The sequence below is a fragment of the Grus americana genome, chromosome 13, assembly GCF_028858705.1.
Source record: "Grus americana isolate bGruAme1 chromosome 13, bGruAme1.mat, whole genome shotgun sequence".
NCBI classification, from domain to species: domain Eukaryota; kingdom Metazoa; phylum Chordata; class Aves; order Gruiformes; family Gruidae; genus Grus; species Grus americana.
In genome coordinates, this window is record NC_072864.1 from 10,971,426 (window position 1) to 10,993,633 (window position 22,208).

Below are 22,208 nucleotides of genomic sequence, written 5' to 3' on the forward strand. Positions count from 1 at the left end.
GAAACACAAAATATAACCCAAGTAAACATGTGTTTAAGCAATAAAGGAGGGCTTACTCCAAAAGTTTCATTTGTCAATACTTTTACAGTTACATACCGATACAGTGTTTTAAATAATAATAATAATAATACAGGTCTGTGGATTTCCTAATTACCAACATACCTTTGTAATTGGTTTTGGTTAGATTTTTCCAAATATCAGAGAGGAATTAAAATCCATTTTTTATTTACTGTCACAAGAAGATGAATGTCCACCATTAGAAAGCCCAGTTTTACTTCTACATATAGAGCTGTGAAGTCTAGATACAGATATGAATTACTTTTAAATCATTGTTTTCAAAATAAGAAAGTAACGTTTTAAACTCTGAATATACACTTTTTTCACTGCAACAAAAGCCAATGACTACATAAAAAAATGTAAAAGACATAGTTAATACCCTGAGTGACTGTGACTTAAAGCATCTGTATTAAGAACATTTCAAATTCTCCTTATTTATTCTGTGCAGATTATCTAGAAAAGTGGATTACTGGCAGTTGCAAACACACTTATAGCTGTTATGTGTATTATAACCAGTTATGGCCAATGGTTTTCAGTTTTGGAATCTTCAGTATTCTGTAAATATCGAACAAACTGTAATTGTTAATATAAATTTTGTTTTATAAATTGTTCTTCTTCAGCAGTGTAATCTTTAAAAATAATAACTTCCTTTGTTTGCAATTTACAGACAGTTAAATTTAGTTCCTGGACAGAAGGTTCTTTGATGTAAATTGTCTAAGACAGCTCATAATAACATTGCTTGGTGTTTTTCAGGCACAGTAGGGAAGGCACCAACAATACAAGCCAGCAAAAGTCCTGGGGGCTTTGGTGTTCAGGTCTCTGCAAATCAGAAAAACAAGCTGAATGACCCTGGAGGTGGTTCTTTCAGGTAAAAAAATAAAAAATAATAAAAAAAATGCAGGGGGGTGGTTGGGGGGGGATCTTAAATATAAAATAGAATTTAGAATTGGCTTAACACCAGAGGGCAGTGTTTTACAATAATTCCTATCTTTTCTTACTGTGATTGGATGACAATTTTCTTACTTAGTTCTATTTTAAATAAGGGAGGGGGTCATGACATGTCTTGAGGATTTTTCCTCTAAGTGCACTTTTTAATGTTTAGTAAAGCCTTCGATTCTATGGATTAGAATAAAACTTCTGGTAAATGGAATTATGTGTATGAAGTTTTAAAGAAATACATGGTTGGTTTTATGTATTGTATTCTAATGTTCATATGGAATGTGTCTTGCTGAGAAGATACAAATTGTGACAACAAGGCATCCTGTCAATAGGCTTCTGCAGCTAAGCTGCAGCTATCCCCTCCTCAGCATAGAGAACATACTATATGGTTTTGGTAGTGGGGTTTGGGTTTTTTGTATGTAGGATTGTTGTTCTTGGTTTTAAAGAGAGGACATTGCGGTGTCTGTTCTTCACGTGCTTACTTAGGTAGCAGAGATTGGGGCACTCTGTAAGTAATCAGGTGCTGCAAGGGTTCAACGCAGAAACATTGATGCATTGAGCTGCTATACCAATTCTTTTGTACTTCAAACTTTTATTTTATAACTATATATTGGATATTTCTACTCTTTGTAGTGAAAAGCTAATCTTATGTTTACTGCATTTTGCTTTCACTACCATCATTTTAATTTTTTTCCACTGATGAAAGTACATTTTATTTGTGTTTAAACATTTTTTTCTTTGTTAAATGACAAAATACTCCTAGATTTTAATTTTCATCTTCTGGAACTCTTATGTTGCTCTGACATCATCAAACTTGTACTTAATTTTCAGGCTTATGCTTTTGCAGGTGAAGTAAAAGAGAATTTGTAGCTCTTTGAAATATCTCTGCTTTGAGGCATGTCAGTATTGCAACTAATAGTGGTAGTACTTAGTATTAATCTAGAAGCAAAATCATTCAATTTTTTATTTTCCAATGCTTTTGCCTCCCACTGAGTATTTAAATGATTTAAAATGTCTGTTGGGTTCAATTGTACTGTCTTAATAAGTATTTTTTATGTTTGTAAGCAACATGAGCATTTATTCTTCGTTAGTATAGCTTTCAATTTTACATACACCAAAAGGGACAGCATTTTTTTAACTGGATGTTGTAAACTGTGCCAGGATTGATTCTTGCATTCACTTAGTTTATACATAGAATATATTAGGTTAGCTGGAATTGTTAATTTTCCCTTGGGGAGAAGCAAATGCTCAAGGCACTGATTGATAAATCAATAAATCTTTAGTGAGTTTGGTAAATAAGCTGTCAAGGGTGTATGTCATTTTTCCTCTAGAGAACAAATTTTAGTCAGAATGAATGTGTTTGTTTCCTTGCATTGTTTTCTCCTTCAAAATAGTAAGACACAAAGCTGCATTTAAATAAGTCCATAAAATTGCAAGGATTTATTAAACAGCAGCAAAGATCAAGCTTTTTCTTGATATCTTAACAAAGAATTCAGTTGTTTGCATATTTGCATTTCAACCCCTAACCTCTCCTGAGGACAAATAGATGTCTGACTATTAAGCCTAAAGGCACAGAGCTGGAAATCTGTATTAATCCTCTGAATGCTGACTAGTTTTCCTCAACATTCCCAGCGTGTGTGAAGAATGTGTTTTTAGCCAGAAGGCAAACTGGCATCTAAAGCAAAGCAAGAATTTTGAAAAATAGTTGTGTTATGTATAAATTTATTTTGCCCTTAGTGTTTTATTACTGCATATTTGTTTCATTATTTTATATTCTGCTTTCTTTAAAATAACTTACTTGAGCTTTTCACTCTTGTGAGCAAAGTGTTGGTCACTAGAAATGGGAATGTGAACTTTGTTATTTTCAGTTTCTTCTATTGTGGACGGTGGGAAATACAGGAAGGAATTACATAAAAGACAGCAATTTGGAATTTTGCAAATTTGCTTAGCCTTTAATGTCAGCATTTATTAATGAACTGTAAGACTGCTTACGTGAGGTCACTGAACATCATAGCAGCTGTTCTGTGATGCAGGGTTTTCAACCCAAGACTTTTGCAATGTAAAGTTGTTCTATTAATGAAATTTTCTATCCCCTTTTTTGGTATTAAAATTTATTGTTGCTAATTTTTTTTCAGAGTGAGCTAGAGACAACTTTATTTAATGGACTTTTCAACTATGTTAATACCTAAGGATGGAAATTTGAATTCCATTGTTTGTATTTTTTTGTTTGTTTTACAGTAGAGATCCAAACTTACTTTTATACCATAATAGTCTAGCTAGAGGTTTCTGTAGTCGGGAGAGATGAAGCAGAAGGCCCACTGAAGTCTGCTAGGGGCCTGCGTATTTGGCTACAGCTGCTGTGTACATCGTCATCTAGTTGGGTAACCTCAGAGCTCCCATTAACATAATCTACCACTGATGACAGTGAAAGTAGCAGACTCTCAATGTAATTATTACCTGTATTCCAGATTGTGGCCAATATAAAGAACTAGTGGAAAATTTTACCCCCTGATATTGAGTCAGAATAATTTCAGTTGGAACGGACCTTGGGAGGTCAACTAGTCCAACTTCTGACTCAGAGCAGGTTTGGTTAGATCAGGGACTTGTTCAGTTCTACTTACCTCCGAGGATGGAGATGCGTGTTTGTACTCTTGTATTTTCCTACTACTTCCTAACTGTATTGAGTAAGGCTCAGTGGCATTGCCTGTAAAATGAGGCAAGACGTTGACAGAACCATTCCCTTAATGTGTGTGATGGTGATACATTTGCCATAGTGTACCAACTAGCCAGATGCTTCTTTCTTTTCACAGCAACCTTTCTGTTTCTGAAACAGTATTTTAAAGTTATATATAACCTCTTGGAGCCTATCAGTATCAGGTTTTATATAGCCAATGTGATGGGGTTTTTTTTCATAATCAGTTCTATGAAGTGACTGAGATGATTTGAAGCTTATCTTAGTATTTGTGTTTTATGCTGCTGACTGGCAACATTTTAAAGTGGAGTATACCTGGGAATAAAAAATTTGTTTTCAGACCTCTTTTACCTAGCAAAAAGAATCTGTTGCCTGTTATTTTATTTTTAAAAATAAAAGTTTAATAACATAGTTCTGGTAAAATGCCTCAAAGTGCATGATGTTGCATCTAATAATGGGCAAAGCAGTCTGTCCTTTATGGAGATACAGAAAGCGAATGTAGATGTTAAATGGATAACTTCAACATTTTCATCTCGAAGTGGTATATGATGCAAAACTTTAAGCTTTAAGCTTCTTTATTTTTCCAAAGAAATATTTCAAGCTATAAGATAATTGTGTGTTTTTTCCGTTTTTCAAAATAAAGTAAAATGCTGACCACAAACGTGTTCTGTCATCCCTTTTGCTTCTCAGTGAGAAGATCCAACATAGACCGTGAATGGTGTACGACAATGCAGTATTAGGGAGAAACTTCAAATTAAAGCTTGAAAGTTAGAATAAGGATTATAATAAATTTGTGTAAATAGAACTTATGTCATTATAAAATGTAATACAGTAGTGGCTGTTACTGTAATTTCAAGTCACCATTTATATCCAACATATTGTTGTTGATCTGTGATCTTATCATCCATGGAATTTGTAGATTTGCTCAGAGTCTTGCATACATGTAGGGACTTTGCCCTAACAACATGAAATTTCACTTCTGAGAGAAAAGGGAATCGATAGTATAATGTTGTCTCAGTTGCTTTATATATTCTTATAGCTTATTTGCGAGCAGTTCAGTATTGCAGATTTGGACATCAATGGCTCAAATCTTACAAAGTGTCTGAGAAAGAAAAACAGTATGCAATTGTGTGGTTAAGATTTGTTCATGAAGAAAACGCTACCAGATTTTTATAGTGGCTTCTCTTAGTTTAAACAAATTCTTTGAATCATGTTACGGACAACTGTGCAAATACTTTGGTTCTTATTTTCGAATAAGTTTTGGGTTTTTTTGTAATTGTACAAGTGTTTTTCATGAACAGGAGAGGGAGAGGTGTTACAAGAGTTTGAATATCGGAGGAAGAATTGAACTCTTATACTACTTTAAGGTGTAGTTTGCATTTGGAAAGAGTTTGAGAACCCATGTTGTCATCTTAAAAATAGCATGCATGTTGGAATGTTAGATTTATCCCATAACACTCAGAATTTATTTGAGTAAAAAACCTAAATAATTACTGAAACAGTATAGTTAGTATGAGGACAGTAATATATGCCGAGAAACGAAATTGTTAAAATACTGTGCTGGGATGGAAAGATAGACAGTAATCATCAATCTGGACGACCACTGGATGGCATCTTTGTTCCACAGAATGACTTCTGAAAACTCACTCATCTAGACTTGAAAGTTGACTTTTATAGGAAACTGTTCGGCAAGAATGCAACCCTCTTTATATATAAATGTGTGTGTTTCAGTATCCAAACTCAGGCTCTTTTTCATGAAGTTCCTCAAAGTCAAAAAGGATATATTGATAGAGTTTTTCCCATTAGACTGAAAAAATTGTATTCCCAAGTATGATTAAAACATTTCCTATCTATCTTCTATGTAACATTAAAAAAAAAAAAAAAAAGTTGTACTTGCAGATAGTAAATTGCCAGTGTAAGATGGAAGGAAATGATTCTGTCCAGGAGTTACAGTGATGGTCTTTATAAGTGCTATTGCATTGATTTTGATAATTTCATTGCAATTCTGGGTTTTGCCCAAATTAATTGTCTGTTTTTATTTCGGACAGTCTTTATTTATAATATGGTCACAGATCTGTACTCTGAATAAGAATTGGAATAGCTAAAATGCTAAGCAGAAAGAAGGTAAAAGATTGTACTTTCTTCAGCTAGTAAGTAAAAGTAGACATAAGTATAAGCTTCTCTTAAAAATTGTGTTCTTGAAGTCAGAAGTGCCATCTTGAATTTTGTATGGATGATTGCTTGAAGGAGATAAAAGCACCTCAGTCCTGGCAACCTGATCTGGAAATATGGGATTGAGACTGTATTTATTACTGCTAGCCAGATTCTGTGAAACTGTGTGATAAATGCTTGCTACAGCAGGTGAGATTGTGGGAGCTGGATATAGAGAAAGCATATGAGTATCCTGCTCAGTTAGTATTTTATTAACATCCTTTGAGTCCTTGTGCTCAGGTCCCCTCAGCAGGCAGCAGTACCCAGGCACTGCCAGACCCTGCAGGGCAGCAGTGCTGTCTTTGCACCCACAGAGATGTGAGGGTCCACTGGGAATCAATATTGGATTTATGTTTTTTACCTGCACAAGCTGGTTAATGTTTGTGTTTGGTTGGTTTTAGCTTTATTTTTGAATTCTGGGCTCAAGTCTGTTTTCCAGTACTTCTACTATCTTAAATAGTTTTGAATTTGTGTTATGGTAACTACCTTTATACAAATTTGGTTTTACCATGGTTTAAAAGGCCTGCTGGATTTGAAACTTGTGAGTCCTGGGTAGATTACCTTGGGTCTTGCTCATTCTATTTCAAGCATCGAGCTTTTTAACCCCCCAAAATTTTAGGTTTTCCCCTTTTTCAGTTTTAGTTGCTGGTTTTCATTTGTAGTTAGAATCTTTGAACTCATCACTGAATATTTAAGTCACTGTTATTTGTTATGTGGCCAAGTACATTTATCAGCTCTGATATTTGGGGGCAGTTTCACAACTGGTTGGACAAAGCCAAAGGGTGGTTTGGTCATCTGTGCACTGAATGCATAGGAGCCCAGTTTCTTCGTGGTGGCTCTTGTGCCCCTCTTATGAGTATCGCATACATACCAGGTGACGTGTAAAACTGAAAATCCTTTAGACTCAGCATGAAAACCATCAAGGTAGGAGATCAATTTTGTGACGCTATGCTCAGGAATTTCATTCTAAGAGAAGAAATCAAGTGCTTAGCACTCCTGGAAAATAATAAAAGCTCATTGGTGTAGTATTTTTCTGACAGTCATTGTAGAAATTTCCATTTTCTGCCTCAAGTGTTCAGCACATTTCTCCAGGTTTATACAAACAAAAATCCCTTCTTGACTTCTTTCCGCAAAAGAAAACAAACCCAATATCTAACAAACCATAGAAGTCTTCCACCAAAACTGGCTGCTCTAGTGCAGATATCAAGGAGAGTATGGGAGGACAGGGAGGACCTAGATTATGGATTTTTAGATTTCTCTCCTTTTGGTCTGAGACCTTACTTGTAGCTTTTGGTTTTTACTGTAGGTGTTAAACTTGTTATAAGTGACAAAGTATTCTAGGGTGCATAGGACGACATCTATGTAATATATTTTTTAAAAGCTTTTAAATTAAGCTTTTGTTTGATTTATGCAGTAGTAGCCTGGACTTGGATGTATGTGTATCTTTCCCATATATATATATTCTAAAAGATTGTGTAATCACTCCTAGAATATACTGAAATACAATGTTCATGTCAGTAATAGCTCCTAAACAGAATGTGCTAAAAGCAGATGGTTGTTTCCACAGTTAGGAGTCATACCTCATAGAGGCAGGAGGTAAAAGATGCTTGGGAGATAGAGGTATGGAAACTAAAATTTGTTAGTACTTCCTCAAGCTGTTAGGAAGGGTATTGCAGGGCAAACAGTGGCCTGGGAAGTGCTGCTATCATCTTCTCAAATGCAGCTCGTTTTTATAAAACTAGTTGACATGTTCAACTGATTTTTGTATGTTGCCAGAGAAAATACCACCGTGTTTTCAAACCACACTTGGAACCCAAACTTACCTATGAAGTCATCGTGGTCAAAGAATCTTTCCTGGCTATTGCGGAAGATGCTTTGGTGCCCATTTTGATAGCAACTTGTGAAAGAGTGCAGGATTCCAAATTCATGGTTTTACTTTTAATGTCAGTGGGTTTTATTTATTTTATCATTTTACTCCTAGTAAAATGAGAATAGCCAAATTCACTGTCTTTAGTGGTGATCATTGCCTTTAGTTTCCTGACCGTCCTGGTTTCATTGATATCACCAACTCTCAGATGAAGAGAAGACACCTCTGTTTTAACTTCTTTTACAGACAAATTGTCCTGCTTCTAAAGTTTCCCTAATGTGATCAGAGAAATGTTATTTCTGAATCTAGAATATATTCTATGAAAATGGAGACCCTAGTGGTTGTGCCTGAAGTTGGCCCAGCCACCGGGCATGTTGCATGATGATTACTTTGGAGAAGCAGATAACACACAAAAAGAATATATCACATGCAGAATTATTTTTATTTTTTTATTTTTCATTATAGAGATGATGATGACATCAATGATGTTGCCTCTATGGCTGGCGTTAATCTTAATGAAGAAAGTGCCCGAATTATGGCTACCAACTCTGACTTGGTTGGAACCCAGATACAGTCCTGTAAAGATGAACCCTTTCTTGCTGCTATACCTCTACATAAACGCATACTTGAAATGGGTGAGAAACCTTTCCTTTTGATAGTGTTTCCTTTGGAGTTATGTGGTTCTGAGTACCAGAACATGCTTAGCACTCGAGATTGTTTTTTAAGCATTTTATTATATAATCTTGTGTCATGAAACTTTCAAGGTTTTTGTGATAAAAGTAACTCAGTTATCTCAAGTTGGAAAAAAATAGTATACTGGTACTTTTATACTTTGTGCTTTTCCTGTGTTTTTTATATCCAAGGATCTCAAAGCTCTTTGCAAACATTAATTATTTCTCACAATCCTCCTTCATGTTTTACACATGAGAAGATTGAAACAGAGAGGTAAAGTAAGTAGTACAGGTCACAGAGGACACCTGTGAATAACATTTAACAGAATGTTGAAGTTATCTGTCAAGATTTTATTTCCCCATGCAAACTAGTTACTCAGTTCTTAACACCTGCATCTATTTAAGTTCATAGTGATTTTTCTTATAGCATTTTTTCAAAAAGGTGTATTTGTTTATTCTGCCATTTGGAAATAGAAATTAAAAACTTCAGTAGAAAAAATAACTATTCAAAATTAGTGATGATTTAAGGTTAGTAAGTATGCTCAGAATTTATTTTATATGACATATTTGGTTAGTGTACTATATATATGTTCTACTACCTAAGTGTATCTTTTTCAACATAATTTTGGTAATATTTTCAGAGCCATCGTTGTCTTAAGATACTGAACTCAAATTGTTGAGGGGCATAGATAATTTTTTTTTTTTTTTTTTTAGAACTATGCTTATGTCACTAGTTAAATATGTAAAATTTTTAGGGTTCTAGTGCTCATAATTTTAAAGATGAGACCAAAATCTTGTTACAAATCAGTACAGTTGGGTTTTTAATTCATGCAGTTACTTCTGAAATGTTATTTGTGTTTATGTTCGTTGAATTAATGGAAGCCTTTTTATATTGCAGTTGCAGGCAAAGTTCTTCATTGACGTATTGTCAAGCTTCACTCTTGTATTTCAATTAGTGCCCTTTTAAGTTCTCATTCAGAGAAATGAATTATTTTGCATGCTATAGTTACCACGTTGCAATGATGCGATGGTGACATTATGTCATACAGTCTGGGAAAGCATATGTGCAACATCTTGTGAGATGGCTTCCTACCACCTGCGACAGGAAGCCAGCAAGGTTTTAATGAAATTTGTTTGAGAAACTGTTGTGAGGGATGCTCACATAGTAGTTTATACAGGTGTAAGAAAACAAAAAGGAAACAGACTTAAAACTGTTAAAAAGAATGGGAAATCGGTAATGAATTTGCCATATAAGCCTTAATGAACTGTCTGGGTGTAACAATTGCGGCACAACATGAAGCTGTAATTACAAGTGCAGGACTTACAGGAATCTGTACATACTTTAAGAGCCACAGAACCCATCACACTATTCATCACTGCCTTTTGGGGTTTGCTCCTCTGAGGAACAAATCCCTATGGCTGTTTTTGAAGCTTTATTGGCTTTGATAATTGAAATGAAACTTTCAAAGCTTTTAAAAGCAGCTGCAGGGATTTACTTCTCAAAAGCAGTGAATCCAGAAGAGCGGCCACTCCTAGCGATCTCCTGCAGCCACTTTTAGAGCTTTATTTTGGCTTTACATGAAGCCTTTTTATAGTTTTGAAAGTGGCTGTGGGGTTCACTAGTGGCTACTATCTGGGATCTATGGCTCTTGAGGAGAAAATTCCTTCAGCTGATTTTGAAGTTTTAGAAGCTTGGTTTTCACTGTGTGTGGCCAGATTTTTTGTTTGCATAGGACCACACACAAATTTAGTAGTTTGTGCTACTGGGCACTTAAAATAACGATATTGTAAGTTCACGACAAAACTCAGTCTTACCATATGTTGCTGTGCCTAGACACACCAGGACTAAGCAAAGGAGGCTGTGACCTTGTCAAGCACATTAGGAAAAAGAAAGTGTGTTATGTGGGTCCGCATTCTTCTGTTTTCATTATGCGTTTTGACAAATGAGATAAGGTACATTGTTTCTTCTTACTTTTACCTGAATATGACTTCAACAGACCTTATTTTCTACCTTTAAATCTATTCGTATTTAATGATCACTTTAGTTTTAGGGCACGTTGTTAATGTTTTAGTAAAAGAGAGCTTTCTGGTATGTACAGTATTAGGAAACTTCTCTTCTCTCCTTTCTCAGAAGCTAGATCTTTCAAGTTTTCTGTAATATTAATCTCCTCCTCTCTTTTCTGAGTAAGAGCTCTGTCGAGCAACTCAGTAGTGTTCCCCAAAGGCTGTTTCAGAGATTGTGCTTCCATTCACCAGAGTCAGAATATAAACTGCTAAAGTGAGAGCAGATGCTATTCAGTCTTTGGCAGTAACCACTAGCCAAATGCCTCAAAGTTATAGCGAAAGAGTTTCTTAATATATTGTATGCTCTTATCTCTACTGTAACTTGGCAGTGTTATCATCCAAAGTTTATTTTAAATCTAAATTACTTATTATCGATCCTTCTAAATGGAAGAAGTAACTGAGAAGTAATTCATGCAAAGATATTAATCCACTTCCCACGTGCTTCCTTATCCAATTTTGTATCTAGTCATCTTTGGCTGGTAGTCATTGCCATTTGTTCATGTAGGAAGACAGGGCTGTGACTGTTCAAAATCTTCTTTGATGCAAAATCAAGAGTGGGTATTTCTTAGCAGATAATGTATTTCTTTTGCTATTCCATTCAGGATTATAAAACTTTAAACCCTTATCTTTCTACATGACAGCACAGCACAATGAAACACATGCAAAGAGTTGTAAGGCTTTTGTTTCTCTTTCTGGGAAGTTGAGAGGCAGAGGTTGATGTTCTCCATGCGTGTTCATGCTGATGTGCATACAAATTTAAAACTTTCTAGGTCTTTTACTTTATTAGTAAAATGGGTAGTATTTCTTTAAAGGCTAAGATAAGCCAATTAGACCCTCACAAATAAATAATGCTGAAAAATCCTAGCTTTTTCATGTGGCTTTATGGGATCCAAACAAGAGAAATAACCTTAATAATTTGTAATTGTTTCACTTTTATTCATTCATAAGCTATTTCTTGGTGGGTAAGAATGCTGTATTAGTTAGGTTTTAGAAGCTAGTTTTTGACATGCTGAGTTTCCACTGTTTACCAAAAGGGGCAACACTTTAATGAATAAACCAATATGACTTGTTTTAAGCATGGCAGTTTTCTCTGGTTTGTAACCATCTTGTGAAAATAGAAACTCCTTGGCTCGGGAATCACTTTATTACAACATTGTTTCTGAGAGCAGATAAGAATTAGGCTACACTGTATTTTATATTTAGTATTAGTGAAAGGTAGCAGGACATAGTGAAGAATGGGATAAAAGGTGACCCTTTTCATACTGCCTGATGACTAAATCCATGGAAAAAGGGAACAGATACGTTGTGTACTTTCCTGTCTTTTGACTGAGAGTTGGTGGTTTCTAGAACCTCCACTAGCGGTTCCAAAAAACCTTGCTTTATATTTTCTGGTTAATAGAGCACGATATCCTCACAAGCTTAGAATCTGCATCAGCTTATTAATTCCCACAGCTTTTGTTTTAATTCTAACTGATTTCTTCTACAACCAGATGATGCCATTTTGCTTTTACTTGGCTATCCCTAAAATGTCAAAACTTGTGGAGAATCTTAACCATAAATTAACTGTCTTAATGCAATAATAATGAAACATAAGTTTGGCATACTGTATTCTTTGACTGAGATTGTTTCTTTCTCTTCACTTTCAGTGTTCTTCACCCAATTTTTCTACTTCAGTTTTTATTGTTACAGAGCACTGCCTGAATAGAATAATTACAAATGTGACATTCTAAGAAATGTGGGACTGGTTTGGCCATATTGAATACATTTTAACTGTCCGTATTGTATTTTGAAATTATTTTTACTTAAATATGTATCATAAAAATGTATTGGAGAATCATGGATGATATTTTTATTTCATATTTGTTCAGAATTATTTTTACCATCTGCATTAGGAAAGCAATTTTTCTATAGCATGATTTTATGATATACTGTATTTATGTCTGTTATCTAGCATTGTTATAAATTTCCTTTGAAAAAAGTCTATTACACTGACAATGTAGCATACACCTGCAATATTTCCTATGACAAAATGAGTACTCGATTCTCTTGCTTCATCCAAATAAAGTATTTAGGCTAGAACACACATAGTGGTGCAGGCCAATTATTATGAAGCTTGAAAATGTGCTGATGAATCTAAATTCTCTTAGTCCAGTAGCTAAAAGGCCTACAGTCTTCTTTAAAACAGCTTCAGAGAAGCTTGGCTTGATAGAAGTAAGCCACTGTCTCTGTCAATGTGACAGTTGTAGGGTTAGACTCAACATAATTTGTGGATTTACCTTTTTGTTATTTTACATGTAATAGATTTTTTTAATTCTGTCTCATGAAATAGTGATCATTGTTCTGCCTTGATTCTTTCTTTGTTCAGTCACACTTGAATGGCATGTCTGCTATAAAGATGCATGTTAAAACATAAGGAAATAGCTTCTCTGCGTTTTCTGTATTCTGGAGTGTATTGAATTTACTATGTGGCATCACAGTGGCAGCCCAGTTGTATGCATATGTATATATTTTAAATAAATAATTTGAATACTCTAGAGGGCATTTTATATTGCTAAACCATCTAAAAACTGATTGGGATATCCTTCATGGAACCAGGCCAGTAGATTTCAGAGCTTCTATTTAAAGCATTTCTTACTAGTTTAATAAGAGAGTCATTCTGTCATCCCTGTTTCATCTGTTTGTTTGTCAACAGTTGTATTCATGTTTGAATGAGACGAAACTGTACTAGCGATGATTGCTCTTTCATATACAGAGCAGTTCTAACATAAAAGTATACTTATTTCTCTGGTTGGTTTACTTAGAGGGTTTTTATAGCTGCTTAGATTACAGTTGTGGGTCCTGAAATTCTGAGCTATCAGATTGCCTGCGAACATAATTTTTTGTTTTCACTGCACTTTTTGTTGATGTGACTTAGTCATTTTCATTGTTGACTTTTAACTTTTTGTCCATGAATTGATTCGTCTTCAAACTGAAATATTCCTTTTAATAGCAGTTTTTCCACCAGCATATTTCTGTCAGGATGTCCTCCTTAAATACCTGTGAACATAATGCTTGATTGTGTTTGGAGATAGTTCTAACGTGTACTTGTTCTAAAGCATAGCATTTTGGAGATGTGCATTGTCCTAATGACATGCTTAATCCACTTGAGCTGTACCTGGAGTGGCGTTTTCTGTGATTTTTAGTTGCTTTTTCTCTGGAAAAAAAAGTCGTGTTAGGTATTGTATAATCCAAATTACAAGCTATTGTGCATGCCAAATCCATTGACTTTTTCTAGTTCCTATAAACTTCAGCATGTCACCTGCAGAGATGTGGCAGGTGTAGAGATGCATCTACACTCTGACATCTGGAATAGTTCTGTAACTTAGTGCAGACTTAGGGATTTTTTTCATTAGTATAAAACAAGCAATTTGCTAGAAATTTTATTTAGATTAGGTGTGCACTGCTCCCAATCTTCTTATCAATGTCCGTAGTTGTGATAATTTAGTTTCTTATGTTGACATTGGAGTTTATTGTACATGTTCAGTAGAGAATCTGGTTTTATATTCCAACTTAGTTCATTGCTAATGTTACGGTATTATAAGACAATTATATGTTATTTGCATTTATTATTTCCTTTTCAAAAAAGGTGGGAATACATTCCCATCTTAGTATCAGCAGCAGTGTTGCCAAATAAACATAACCAGTAAGTACTTCAGCAGAATGTTAAACTGTATTGTTGTTCTTTCTTTAATAGGTCCATGATTAGACTTCCTGTTTTACAAGATGTCCCAACATGTGTTGGAATGGTAACTTCAGTACCACCTGAGAGCTTGGAGTCTGCCTTTCTGTGAAAGGTAGGGCAGCTTCTGTTCAATATTTTTTGTGTATTTCTAAGGTTTTCTTTTTATTAATCTTACTGGTTCTGCAACACTACGGAATCTGAGTTATGCTTTTAGCAGTATCACCTCTAAGCGCCCAAACTGGTGTTATTTCTTCAAGCAGTAATTTCTCAAAATAAATGTAGATATGTTCGAACTATGATTATTTATGAAGAAAATGAAGCTGTTTCTTCAGGCATCATTTGCAAAGGTTTTACTCCAATTGAACTGAGAGCATGACCATACTATTTGCTTCCAGAAATATTTGGAGAATTCAAGTTTTGTTTTCACCATAATACCTTGCTTCTGTTTTATGAATATAGTGGAAGAGCCTTCTTTAAAAGGTCTTGCTATTTCTAGAAGGCAGTTCTGGCCTTCAGGGCCTACCAAAATACGTTGCCCAGCCTCAGAATAAATTTGTATCTGGGAATCAAATGGCTTAAATTTCTTGGTCTCTGCAAAGGAGAGTAAAATTAAGATCATCATTCTGTGGAGATGCATTCTCTACCAGATTAATTTATAAAGTCCATCTCATAAAGAGATTTCTGATAATAAATATTGGATGTAAAATAAGAACAATAAAAAGAAAACCTTAGAGAACCATTCAATATTGCAATAAAGCTGACTTACATTATCCCTGTAGGCAAACTCCATGCTCTAGAGGTGGTACTAATGTCCCCAACTCTCAACACATGTTGGAACATCTTTGTGGAGGAGGAAGTCATTGATCAGTGAGCAGCATCTTCAAGGATCGTTTAAGGGGGAAAAAATAAAAGGTAATATTTTCTAAAATATGTTTAAATGATTGTTCATTACGTTTATTTGGCAATTCTGCTGCTCATACTAAGGTTATAATGTTTTCATTTCTTAAAATTACTGAAAAAAATCATAAACTTCACTTTAGTCTTTCCTTCTCCCATGAGTTTGAATTGCATTTGTTAGCCTCCTTCATGATGCTGAGTCTACTGCATACAAAGCCCAGATTCTACTATAACTCATTGGCAATTTGACACTTTCTTTTTCAGTGCTTATAATAATGAGAGTATTAGTCTGTGGTTTAACCAGTTTTGCAGTGTCTAATGTTAAATAAAATAAGTCACAGCCAAACGTTGCAAAGTGTTGAACTGGTACAAAGACATTCCACTGGTAACAAAATGGTATTTGTTTTCAAGAAGGTAGCTGCAACACTGGATGTTATGCCAGGTGCGGTACCACCATCTGTTCTTCCACAATAATGTAGAAGTGTGACTGTCATAAACTACAGCTATTTTGACAAAATCAAATGACCATGTCTGATCTGGATAAACTTTGTAGTGGTGGATGATCTGATGATGCACGGATTTGGTATTAATGAATGTGGCACAATGTCCAGATCTTGACAACTTTTCTTCTAATCCTGGACGTACGCAGATGAAGGTGCTGATATTTTGAAATTCAGGTTATGGTCTTCGGACTACCCTTCTGGTATCCTTTATAATTTCCTGTATTCTTTGTGCATATCCTTTCTGGCTGAGATCCCGCCTCCTTAAGATGATGCCTTATGTTGAGCTAGTCTGCATGGCATTGGGCTTGTAGTGGACAACTGTGATACCTGTTCAGATATGACACCAACAAGACTTTTATAGTGTCAGAGGGATGGTTTCTTCAGAAAAATAACCTGCCAAACTGTCTGCATTGTTTACAGAAGTTGCTTTAAAAGAACAGAAGCATATAGGCAAATTCTTATACTTGATATTCCTTTTAATCCTTGTGTGGATGTGATTGAGAGTGTGTTCTGTTACTGTGAGGACTATGTTACAGGGTGCTGACATCTGTGTCTCCACGTGTGTTTGTTATTTCCGACATTCCTACAACAGTTCTTCTCCGTCTCTGTCTCACCTGACGTACTGTCATAATCATATACTTCTTGTATTTAAGCCTGAGGTCCTGTAATGGTTTAGTGTCTTTTGATCTTGGGTTTAGCCCAAGAAGCACATTCTTCTAGTCTGCATGAAAACAGGTAGGGGACAAATCCCTAACTAAGAACTTCTCTATTGTTTTCTTAAGGACTCTTATTGGTGGTGTTGCCGTATTAGTTCTTTCTCATCTGGTCCCTCTAACAGTCTCTTTTGATTTGACTCTGTAGTAGGTAACCAAACACAAAACTGCATTGAGACATGTACTATTATTCATAAAAAATAGTGAACATATTATCCCGTTCTCTACAGTCACTCTGTGTTTATTCTTGAATGTTCCTGAATCTCTCTGGACATGCTTATTATGTTGTATTGTATTTGTGTTTTGAGAAAACTAAGATGAAAAAAAAATAAATCATATAATTGTAATTTGTATATTCTCATTTGACTTGCTGAGACCTGCACCTATTTCAGTTCTCATCCTCTCCTCCATCTTTTACATTTTCCTCACACTGTTCAGTTACTGCAGCACAAGTTACTGGGATTATAGGGTAGGATCTGGATGTAGTTCTCAAATTCTTTGACCTTCAGTGCCTCCCTTTTAATAAATTCAACATCCTCCCTTCTTTTAGAATATACACATGAAATTGCACAAAAGTAATCTTAAAGAGGAATTATTAAAAGAGAAGGAATTAAACATCAAAATTGATAGCACGTTTCCTTAGCCCATTGAGATTTTGATTTCTTCTAAAAGAAATTAGGTAATATACAATTTAGTTACAGAAAAAAATAGGGAAAAGATTAATAGTAGTAGCTTCTGTTCCTTCAGAGTTTACATTCTTCCTGTCTTTTCTGATCAATCTGTAAGGCTTCCTTGCCGTCTGAATACCAAGATGCACTAGATGCACTGCTTATGTCTTCATGCTTCCATGATTTGTGGCAACTCCTTCCATTTTCCAAGCCTCCACATACCTGTACGTAATGTTGTTTGGTTCTGTTAGAGACAAACCACTAAGGATAATAAAAAGACTCTTTAGGGATGATTAATAGCTACCTTTCAGCTGTTTAATTATCTAGCTTAGAGACAGAATTTTGGAAACCGGATTTTCTGGTTATATATATTTTAGATCAGACCTCTTCTCAAATTAGTTCGTTCTTTTTGCCAAAAAGTATGAATTATGTGCGGGTCCCCAGACTTACCCACCTGGTTAAGAATTCTTAGAGAAGTGAAAGCTTTTTTTTGTCATCGTTACATGACTTTCATCAAAAACCACTAATCGTGTAAGTAGGGTTAAGTAGAATTTTTGAGAAATTCTTTTTCTACTTGATGAATTTTTTTGTCCTGCCCCATATTCCACTAACTTGCATAAGAGCTTTGAATCAGCACAGAAAATAGGATCAGACATTTTGGCCTGGGTTACACATAGATTTTCCATGGATACAACTATTTCTCTGGCTCTGTTGTGTTAAAATAATTATACCAGTATGACCCCCCTAGAATGGAGCTATTTTTCTGGTTTTCCCTTTGTAAGAATTAGGGATATCAAATGAAATTAGACGGTAAAAGTTCAAAACAAGCACAAAGGGCTATTTTTTTGTCAGCTGAGTAGTTAAGTTGTGGAACTCTTTGTTTTAGGATGTTGCAGGTTCAAAATATTCCATCCTGACCTAATAGAGAGAAAGATAAGATCTTCTAACTTAGGATTGCCCTAGTCTCTATATTGTCGCATAGTTATCACTGTACACTTTTTTTTTTAATAGTCTCTTAGCAGCATCTACCACTACTGCTGTTAGAGAAAGGATGACTGAGTATATTACCCAGTATAGCCTTTCTTAAGGTTTTGAACAATTATATAAATACCTAACTATTTATTATAGTGTAGTTTGTACTGAATAAGTTAAATCCACTATAGTACCTGAAACAAGCTTTATGAGTAGTTTTGTACCAGTGCATTCACACTACAGAGCTTATGAGTCTTAGTTGAATCTTACTTTGCTAAAATAATTTGGTTGGCATTTGCTTTGGAAGGAGCAGGAGGAGAAGAGAGTATTAAAATTTGTGTAACATTTATTCAGAATTTTTATTACTTTAGGTCACATTACAATTGTATGGCTGGTTATTTTTTTTTCTGCTGTGTCTTGCACTGAAAATGGCTGTGTATTTTGAGGATTTTAATCTGTAAGTTATCAATTTATTTTTTAAAAGTAACTGATGTTTCACCAGTTTCTCAATTTCACAAAATGCTTCCTGGGGAATCATCTCAAGGTGGGTAGTTCCGAAGAAGTACAGAACAAATACTACGCCTAGCAAGTCTTGAGTTCTCAAGAAGACTGTCCACTTTGAGAGGAGGAATGTTCTTTTACAAACAAGCTTACTGAAGTAATTTATGTAGTGTCTTCTGTTATTTTGTAAATAACAATTCCATGGCGATAAAAAAGTTGGTCCTCTTTAACAAGGTCAGTTGATTACGTATGAAGGTGAACTGGGAGTATAGTGTTGAAGAGTATCAGATACTGGTTTACAAAACTTTTCCCATTCCAGCTCAGGGCTTGTTTGGAGCTGTGGAATCTATCTTGGCCAACTGCCCCTTGCAGAGGGGTGCTGGTTTCTACCTGCTAGAGGGAATCATTTACCAAATCTCGAAGCACTTGGCACCGATTCTCTCTAGTTTGGCAGGAAACGCTCCCTAGCCTGTGGCTTCCCTAAACACACTCCAGGTTGTAGGTTCCTCAGAGGTGCCTGCTCAAATGACTTCATTTTCATTTGGATTGGCTGTTTTTGTGAAGGTAGCAGCTATAGTTTTTGGTTTTCTCCTTTCTTCATCCTGTCTTCCAGCACCAGACAGGCTTAACAGTACAGCAGGTCAACATTTATTAAATTATTTATGCCTTTAGTTAGTAAGACTTAAAGTGAAGCTTTTATTTCAAGGACTGAAAACAGAAAATTACAGCTAAAATTATCATACTGTTTCTTTTACTTGGAATCACTAGGTTATGCTATACCCCTAGGAACCTCTAATCCTAACCATCAGAGCTACTGATTTGTTGTTTGCACTATCACTCTTTAACAAGCTTTTCCTTCAGTTTTTAATACTTAAAGTCTGTCTGGGGCTTTGGTAGCTCCCCCCCAGCACAACACCAGGGTATTTTGTGCCCAACCAACCTCCCCAGTTTTTTTCCTTTGTTGTGTTCCATCCCCCATTCTCTAGCTTAATATTTAAGATTGAGGTTTCCCTTTGATAGCAATACGAATGCAAGTATTGATGGATTACTCTGTAGGTTGAGGACACTGCTACATGGGAGATGTATCCCGTTCTTAAGTCCCACCTGATTAGGTTGGGACAAGTTCAATAATTGCCATTCATGGCTCCTCAGGATGCCAAGGGCCCTTACTGCATTAGAGTTGTTTTCCCTTTGTGTTTATTCAGCCTGGTAGTTAAACGCTGTTGCTCAGTTTAGAAGAATTAAGAATAATAGATGCAATCCAAAGCACAGCCTAGTACTTACTGTGCTGTGGGGATGGGGTAGGTAGGTGTGACCAAATGCGTCTTTGTTGCATTATTCTGGATCTGATGCTGTTGAATGAAGTTAAATAAAAATTCAAACAAATAACGTCCCAAATTCCAGGGGGATGGACTTTTGTGATTTGTTTCCATCTAGTAGTATGCAAGCCAGCTGTAGCAGCAGCAAAGGCCTGGACCTAAGAAGTCTGGTTCCAGTTGCATCTTGGGCCAATATTTCATGCACAGAATTTAAAGTTTAAGAAGTTGCTCCTGGTTTCAAGATGATAGCAGAGTGTGCTTTCTGCAGTTCTGGCTGACCTGTGATTAGGGCAAACAGAAACTAATTATGTGCTCTCCCAATGTTTCTGTTGAAGGACAAGACAAATTCAAGCCTTAAATACATGCTGTTTAACTGTTTAAAACCAGTTATTCAAGGTTTTTCTGTTTTAAGTGTAAACGTAAAGAGATTTGATACAGGCACTCAATAATTTATCACATCAATAATCAGAGTCAGACCTAATGTTTTACAAATAATTTTTTTTAATCTTTGATCTCAATCCTGTCAGTCCTCTTAAAGTATAAATTATTAAAGTAACTTTTTGATTCTTTGAAAACCTATCTGCAAAGATAGGCTTTTTCTTCTGCTTCTCAAATAGGGCAGTACTCTTCTTACGATTTATTTCAGTTTGTTTGATCAATAAAATATAATTAAACTTTTAAAGTGCAGCAAAGCCAGTACCTTTCAGATAGCTAAGCAGATGATAGTACTCTTCAGAATTTTCACTTCTTGGGACCTGAAAGTTTTCAATGACAAGGTTTAGGTGCTTTTATGTTTGTAAAAAACAATCTTGTGCTAGTGACACATATGCCAATATCAGAATAATATTGCTGAATGTTTTTTCCCTCAAGGTTTTTGGAACTTACATACAAGTTCTAACTTTATAGAAACTCTATTGCAATATCTCAAACTTTTAAATAGAATATAGTGTATTTGTAACAACAATATTCTAACACACTTCCTTTGCATGCTGGCTTGTATACTGTAGATCTCCATTAAATGCCGATTGAACCATGGTTTGCTATTAAAGCTTCCAAACATGTAATTAAGAATTAATACATAGGCAGACTTTACTGTGGTGTTCTATAAGTGCTTGGCAGATTAGAAATCTGCTTACTTTGGGGTTATTAATTTGTGATCCCTCATATTTTTCATATAGGATAGTGTGACTCGACTGCTGTAGTAGCATTTGATGCCTCTGAGGATGTGTTGAAATTGAGTCCTGCCACAAAGAATTGAAGTGTTCCTGCAATCAGCCATCAATTCTTGATGGTCTTGTACAGCTCTGGTGTAGTAGAGATCTGGCAAGAACACTTGAATGAAGAACGTGACCTTAGTTATGTCCTTAAAATTATAAAAACTCAAATTTGAGTGGAGAGATTGGTTAAAATTATAGCTTGGAGCATTGCTTTGCTCCAGCTCCATTTTTGTTGTTATCCTTGATGATGTTTTTATCATAGCTCTAGGAAAAGTTCAGAATTACATTACTAAAGTAATTTTAAAGACTTGAACCATATACTTGTTATCAAAAATGTCTAAATGTAACAAATGTATTATTTAAAAGCAAGCAACTTTTTTCAAATTACACATTTCTTGATATTTTACTTTCAAGTATGTGGCTCCTTAGTGCTTTAAATGCAGAATTTTGGTCGCAAAACTGCAAGTTAAGATGGCCATATTATTAAAACTTAAAGCACATTAAGATCACCACGTAGAAGTCAGAAACTAGTTCAGCTTTTTTTAATAAAAGACAGATGATAGCAGTCTGTTGATAGAAATAAGGTAATTTCTGTTTGTTTGTTTAATCTTAATTTTCTGTTTGGGTTTTTTGCTTCTGTACATATGTAAATGTATATATTCTGACTTATTATTGCCATGATCAGATGGTGCAATTAAGACGAGAATCCAGAATGCTACAACCTAAATAAAAATACCTGTAGATGAAGCCACTGTCTGGTGACTTGGTTAGAAAGATGAATAATATATTGAGGATATTTGTGTTTTGCAAAGTATGTATAGTATTATAAAATATATTTATATGGGTATATACACATTTCTTAAAACTAGAAATTATATTTCTTTCCCCCCCCATCATCATCAGTCCAGGGAATCCTGCAAAAGGAAGAAGCCTTTCTATATTAAAACTGGAAGAAGTAATTATGCAGACTAGAAGAATAACTCAGAAATTTCCTATTTAGAGATCAGCATTATTTTCTTTTGATGGCAGACAGAATTCCAGTATGCTTTTTATAAATGAGAGTGGATGAAACTTAGGAGGACATGTAGCAGTGAAGAAAAAAAATACTAAGACTTTAATACAGAAACATACGAAAATTAACAGTTTCCAGCTATTTGCATAGATTCAGTTTCTGCTTGGCATTTTCTCTGAGTAGC

The 22,208-nt window shown here is 35.1% G+C and overlaps 1 protein-coding gene across 4 annotated transcripts in view; it reads left to right on the forward strand.

The window, feature by feature from the left end:
- LOC129212073 (transcription initiation factor TFIID subunit 4-like) overlaps positions 1-22,208 on the forward strand; it is a 149,351-nt gene that overhangs the window by 39,542 nt on the left and 87,601 nt on the right. For all 4 annotated transcript variants that reach the window (XM_054840134.1, XM_054840135.1, XM_054840136.1 and 1 more), the window contains exons 9-10: positions 811-925; positions 8,232-8,401. In XM_054840134.1, the coding sequence (XP_054696109.1) occupies positions 811-925; positions 8,232-8,401 (285 nt within the window). The remainder of the gene's footprint in view (positions 1-810; positions 926-8,231; positions 8,402-22,208) is intronic.